This window comes from Myotis daubentonii, chromosome 3 (assembly GCF_963259705.1).
Source record: "Myotis daubentonii chromosome 3, mMyoDau2.1, whole genome shotgun sequence".
NCBI lineage: Eukaryota > Metazoa > Chordata > Mammalia > Chiroptera > Vespertilionidae > Myotis > Myotis daubentonii.
Window position 1 is genome coordinate 42,985,463 of NC_081842.1, and position 6,686 is coordinate 42,992,148.

Sequence of the window (6,686 nt, forward strand, 5' to 3'; positions counted from 1 at the left end):
AATGTCACCCAAATAAATTCAATAACAAAGAAAAAATATATTATGCTCTTGAATTTAACCACGTTGATGGGTAAAGTAAAGTTAATAAAGCTTTTTGTTGCATAGTATTCTATTACATAATTCTGAACTAATATACTGTATGTGTGGTTATTGAACATTCAACATATGGCTATTGTGAAAAAGAAAAAATAATGCTGCTATTGTGAAGGGGGAACTTAATTTTTAATTTTAGTTCATTTAAATTTTAATAGCCACATGGGACCAGCAGTGCAGTGCTAGAATATACCCAGGAGGAGAATTCACTGGGTCTTATGATATATACATCTTCTATGTTACGAGACCATGATAAATTGTTTTCCAAATGTTTTACTCCCACCCACAGTGTATAGGAGTTCCTGTGGCCCTATAGCCTCACCAACACTTCTATTATCAATGAAATGAGTGTGAATCAGAACTATCCGGGGAGCTTTTATTTATTTTTTAAATATTTTTACTGATTTTTGGAGAGGGAAAGAAGGGAGAGGGAAAGAGAGATAGAAACATCCATGAGAAGGAACAGCATCAATTGGCTGTCTCCTGCATGGCCCATACTGGGGATTGAGCCTGCAACCGAGGTATATGCCCTTGGCTGGAATGGAACCTGGGCATTTTAGTCCGCAGGCCAACGCTCTATCCACTGAGCCTAACTGGCTAGGGCTTTTAAAAACACACACACACACACACACACACACACACACACACACACCTCTATAGGTGTGGGAAGGTGTGAGTGCAGGTATTTTCACAAAGCTCATCAAATGATTTTTTATTTCCACACATTCCCTGGTGGCCTCAGGGCTGTAGGCTTTTGGAAACATTAGATAAGGAAGGATAAGCAGGACAGTTCTGTTTTAGGAGAATGGCAAAATGAAGGATTAGACTGGAAGGGGGTGGACTAAATATCTAGAAGACATCTGATCAATAAGCTATTCTAATGGTGCGAACAAGGGATAATGCAGACCCACACTATGGTGCCAACTGTGGAGACAGAGATCTGCCAGTCAGGTTTATATAACAAGAAAGGAACCTAACTTCTCAATCAAGCTACTTATCTCAATATTGACAATAATCACTAATGTCCACAATTGGACAAAGGATGCATTTCTAGAGCTTTGTTACTATGCAACAAAGAGTTTCATTAACTTCATTTTACCCATCAACACAATAATTACCTGTTCTTGCCTTCCGAAATTAACAGGTCCCTGCATAACTGTCCCTCTCTCAGGGTTCCATGCACGTTCTCTGAGGCACAGTAACTTCCAGAAGGACCTCATGAGGCCTTTATCAATGGCCTCACCTGCCCCATCTCTCAAGTCACCCATTTTCCTTAAAAAGTACTTGGAACTCAGATGTAAAACCACTCATTAGACAAGATTGCTAAACCTTGGCCTAACTTCTTCCCTTCCTGGAGCTCAGAAGACATGCCTGGACTGGGGCAAAGCAGGACACGCTCTCGTGACCTCTCTGGCCACAGCCTCTCACCAGGGAGTGGTCACCTGTCATGAGCAGTATTCAAACCAGGAACCAAGGTGTGGTCTGAGCTCCTTTAAGCTCAAGGGTTTGGGGGCTCCTGGTGAGTCCCCACAGAAGAGTTCAGAAGAGGAGGATGGAAGGGGGGTGGTCCGGTAGGGGGGGATTCCTCCTTTGCCTCACTGCCAGCCTTCTGCTTCAAGGTAAGATGGGCAAGAATAGGGAAAGATGGGAATATTTTCTGGGGAAAATCCAGAAACTCTCTCATTCTCCAGAACTAGTAGAGTGCATCTAAAATGATTGAGCTAAACATTTCCTTTCTTTGTCGTATGTATGTTTTGGTTTCCTTTGGGGATAGATGAAAAACGCATTTCACTGATCGGTAAACACAGCCCCCTCTCTCATTTGCCTGTATTGGTAGCTACCAAACTGTCTGTCCTACCATTTTATCACCTGTCCAATTCCACCCCTTTATAATGTCCAACTTCTCCTTTCTACCAAGATATAGAAGGTATGAACAGGGTAGCTTGGTCCCATTAACATGGGAAGATCTTGTGGAAAAGGTATATGGAGGGAAGAGGAGAGCATTTGTTTCCCCATTTCTCCTTAGTTTGGATATATGCCTTATGAGTTCACTGGTCTGGCAAGATAGTGGAAGATCTTAGGAAAGAACTTGCTGGGCTATGGTACAGGAATATCCATGGAGCCATCTGGGATTGGGGTGCAGGTGAGGTGGGCAGAAGGGCTTTTATAGTTTATTGTCTAGCTTCACCAACCACATGGTGAATGATCAAAGAGATCTTCTCAAGATGGTGATGATGAAAATGGCACCCACAGATCTTAGAGGAAGTCGCTGAATTTGAGCAGGACACTGAGCACAGCACACAGCGGGCAGTCCATAAATTCACATTGAATAAAACGTCCTTAAGTCTCCGCATATTTCACATCACACTCATGTTTATGTCTCTCCAAACTTTTCCTTTCAAGGAAGTGGGAAAACATGAAAGTGGGAAAGGAAAATTGAGAAGATGTTAGGGAAATTTTGGTCAGTGACTATGAGGAAGAATCCTAAGAGAGCTAGAGAGGAAAGAGTATGGCCAAACAAGAGCCAAAACTTTAAGTGCATCTAAAGGTTGCAACTATGGAAGGAATAAGACTCCCAGGAGAGGCTGTTTGCATACACATTTGGGTAGACTTATACAGGAGCAAAAGCTCAGGAAGGGAGGTCTGAGCTCTGAGCCCTGAAAGGTCAGCTCACCACATCAGCTTCCGCCATTTGCCTATCAAACCAGCCTACCCTCCCAGCCCCAGCAGGAAGAGCTTGGCCTTCGAAAAAGAGGGGCTCACATGCCTCACCCCATGTCTCCATGTTTATCTCTGCAGAGAGGCTCTCAGACCCCAGCCCGGGCAGTCCTCTCACTTAGGAAACACGAAAGCCCTATCCCCATCTCACCAGGTCTCTGCTCTCTGCAGGAAGGACGAACACTTTCACCATCAACTGCTCAGGTTTTGATCAGCATGGGGTGGACCCTCTTGCCTTCCGAACTGTATTTAAACAGAAGGACTTCCGTCCAGTCATCAATTACAGCATCCCTACTCAGGTCAACATCTCCTTCACTCTGTCTGCCATCCTGGAAGTGGTAAGTGCTGACTACATTTTTTTTCATAGGCTGCTAATAGGGAAGAAAGGGTCTTTACCCTGTTAACCCAACGTTGCACTGGTCCAGTGGTGAGCAATGAGTCCCCTGAATGGATGTTGTACAAATTAGGTGTTCATCCTATGGGGTGGAGAGACACGAAGGGGAATGCTGCAGTGACCTTTCTGCAGGGAACACTTGTCCTTGAGTCCTGGCCTTATGGGAATAGTCTATAAAAAAACATATTCCCAGTGAGTCCCCATGCTGTTTTTCCCCCTATACTTTTCATTCAACCTACATTTTTCTGACCTACCTTTCATTTAGAACTTGTGAATGAGAAGCTGAACTGTCACATAGGACCACTTCGGAAACAAAAGGAGGAGGTAGACTAGGACCTGATTTTGTGGCATTAATCATCCTAAATGGTTTTTTGTTTGTCTGTTTGTTTGTTCAGGATGCACAACTTCAGCTGCTGACATCATTTCTGTGGTTAGATTTGGTATGTAACTTCTGCTTTCTTCTCTCTTTCTCCTTCCCTTTTTTTTCTGGCTTTGTTGCAAAAATCACATTTGTTGCAATTGACAGTGCCCGAAGGCATATAGACACATCCAACCAGAATGGGGCCAATGCTGATGACAAATAGTTTTCTGGGCTGCCAATCAAAGACAGATGGAAAATACAAGAAGAAGGACAATACAGTTGGAAGCCCCCACAGAAGTTTCAGGGCCCAAATGTATCTAACACCCAGCTTAAGATTTCCCTGAGTGGAAAGTGAAATCCAGTAAGACTTAGTTAATTAGAGAAGAGGAGGCATTATCATGAGATAAGAAGACTAATCAGAGTTCAAAATGAGCTCAGAACAGCAGCATGCATAACAATGTGCATAGTATGACTCTATCTGTACAAATAAAAGTGAACGCTGGAATATGTATTAATTTTTTTCTAGAATGATACACAAGAAACTGTTAATAATGGAACTGAGCTGGGGATATGGACTGAGTGGGAGTGTTGAGGAGGGAGAAGATTCCTTTTTATATTATAACTTTCTGGAATGGTTGAAGCTTTATCATATATCCTGAGTGCATGCATTTCGAAGATATACATACATATGTATATATTTTTAAGGGCATGGAAGGGCAGGAGACACTGGCATAACTAGCTCCAGGTTCCAGCCATACCATCCCTCTGTGTCTTGTGCTCTAGACCTGGAATAACCCATTCATCAGCTGGGACCCAGAAGAATGTGGTCACATCAATAAACTCACTGTGACAACTGAGAACCTGTGGCTCCCAGACATCTTCATTGTGGAATCGTGGGTATCAGGGCTGGGAAGCTGGAGGGAAAAACCCTTCGGCAAGGAGAAGACCAGGGTAGTGCAGGGCAAACCCGTTCTGTGGGGCCACTAAACATGGATTTCAGCGAGGAGCACAACCACAGCTTGTTAACTTCTCCCCTAGAAATTGGAAAGTGGTGGGCACAAAAGATGGCAGAGTGGCCATAATGAGCAACGTTGGGAAGCCCTACCTTAAGAGAGAAACTTAAACTGGTGTGAAACCCAGAGCATTTGCCTCCCTCCCCTCCTGCCACCTAGCATGGATGTGGATCATACCATGGAAGGCCTCTCGGCGTATGTGACTAGTGATGGTCACATTGTACATAGCAAACCAATGCGGGTGGCCAGCATCTGTAGACTGGACATCTTCTACTTCCCCTTTGACCAGCAGAACTGCACGTTCACCTTTAGCTCTTTCCTCTACACAGGTGAGTGGCAGCAGAGGTTCTGGTTTGAGGTAAAATGAGATCAACCAGTGGGGCAACAAAAAAGTACACATAAGCAAAGTCATTTTAATGCATAAAAAGGGACAGTTGAGTATTTGCTAACTGGGGAGGGTGTGGATGGTGGGGTGGGGAACTTAGGCTGGGACAAGACTTCCTGAGAAAGCCCATAATCAAAAACAGGCAATTGAGCAGCAAGGAAGTGATGTTATATAGGGCAGTCTGAAAGAGGTAGCTAAAACAGTTTTCTAATTCATCTGTCTGAGCCCTGCCCAAGTCGGGACTGAAAGTATGTTGAATGAATGTTTGTCTCCCTTGCAGTGGAAAACATGTTGCTGGGCATGGAAAAGGAAGTCTGGGAGATAGCGGCTACCTCGCGTGACATTGTCAGCACACAAGGGCAGTGGGAGCTCCTGGACATCAACAAAGCCAAACCAAATATGTCTGTGGGCTCTAGTCTCTTTGACCAGATCATGTTCTATGTAAGCCCAGAGATTCAGGAAGGGCTATCCATCCCCTGGACCTCCATCATGGGATCTCTTGCTTCTTGCCCCAAGACCAGAAAAGCCCTGGGCACCATAACCTTCATTCTTCTTCTCTCCTGAGTCCCCCAGAGCAGTCCCTTTTTCTGAACCTGTCAGCTCTGGCCTTGGTTTTCTTTGGTGGGCATGGGGGAGTCTTGTTAGTCACATGTAAGCTGCTCCTCGTCATTCAGCCCCAGAAGTAGCCCTTGTTGTCAGGAGGACACCAATAAAGGAAGGGGCTGGAGCCATTCTTAGGTCTCCTAGCTTCACCTGGCTCTCTGCTCTCTCCTCCCCACCAGGTGGCCATCAGGCGCAGACCCAGACGCTATATCATAAACCTTCTGGTGCCCAGTAGCTTTCTGGTGGTCATTGATGCCCTCAGCTTCTTCCTGCCAGCAGAAAGCGAGAATCGTGCCCCATTCAAGATAACCCTTCTGCTGGGCTACAACGTCTTCCTGCTCATGATGAATAAACTACTCCCTGTCAGCGGCACCCCCCTCATCAGTATGCATCCCCTCCCCCAACTATTGGGTAATGAGAAGAAGAAGAAAGGAGACAGGGTAGGCAGGTGACCTGGCTAGACCTGCTGAGCAGATAAGGAAAAAAGGAGAAAGCATCTTAGAAAAGGCTCTCTGTGTGAGACAGAAAAGGAGGGAGGGAGGGAGAGGTCCTTCTGGACCTGCCCCACTCTGGCGTGCTCTCTCCCTCACCCTAGGTGTCTACTTTGCCCTGTGCCTGTCACTGATGGTGGTCAGCTTGCTGGAGACCATCTTTATCACCTACCTGCTGCACCTGGCCAACACCCAGCCCCCATCCATGCCTGGGTGGCTCCACTCTCTGCTCCTCTACTGCACCAGCCCCAAGATATTCTGCCCCACTGCAATCTGGAAGGAGAATGTGGGTCCAGAACTCACCCCAACCCACCTGCCTGGTAAGAGAAGTCACACTGCCCGCACTCTCTCAACTTTCGCAACCTCTCACTTCTCTAATCATATTTCCATCCCACTTCATGGCTAAATCTCTGTCCTCTCCACAGGCCTGACAGAGCCCAGGGAGTTGGTAGGGAAGAATCTGGAGCCCAGAGAAGCAGAGCTAAATGGGGACTCAGGAATGACAAAGACACAGCTAACTGACCTGTGGGTACAGTTCAGCCACATGATGGACACCTTCCTCTTTCGCCTCTACCTGCTCTTCTTGGCCTCCACAATCATCACAGTCATTGTCCTCTGGAATTCCTAG

General features: G+C 45.8%; 1 protein-coding gene across 2 annotated transcripts; it reads left to right on the forward strand.

Annotated features, from left to right (window-relative positions):
* Positions 1–1,645: 1,645 nt before the first annotated feature.
* On the forward strand, positions 1,646–6,686 carry LOC132229239 (5-hydroxytryptamine receptor 3C-like). Of its 2 annotated transcripts, none has more exons than XM_059685980.1 (9): positions 1,646–1,712; positions 2,983–3,149; positions 3,601–3,645; positions 4,350–4,459; positions 4,739–4,908; positions 5,245–5,405; positions 5,747–5,951; positions 6,163–6,387; positions 6,493–6,686. In XM_059685980.1, the coding sequence occupies exons 1-9, from the start codon at positions 1,646–1,648 to the stop codon at positions 6,684–6,686; spliced, it is 1,344 nt and encodes a 447-aa protein (XP_059541963.1). The 2 variants fall into 2 exon arrangements, with proteins under 2 accessions (XP_059541963.1, XP_059541964.1); XM_059685981.1 differs by having other exon boundaries at positions 6,163–6,378; positions 6,484–6,686.

Coding starts and splice junctions, on each gene's coding strand:
- LOC132229239 (XM_059685980.1), top strand. CDS start 1,646: ATGGAAGGGGGGTGGTCCGGTAGGGGGGGATTCCTCCTTTGCCTCACT. Junction 4,909..5,244: donor TAGCTCTTTCCTCTACACAG/GTGAGTGGCAGC, acceptor TCTCCCTTGCAG/TGGAAAACATGTTGCTGGGC. Junction 5,406..5,746: donor TTGACCAGATCATGTTCTAT/GTAAGCCCAGAG, acceptor CCTCCCCACCAG/GTGGCCATCAGGCGCAGACC.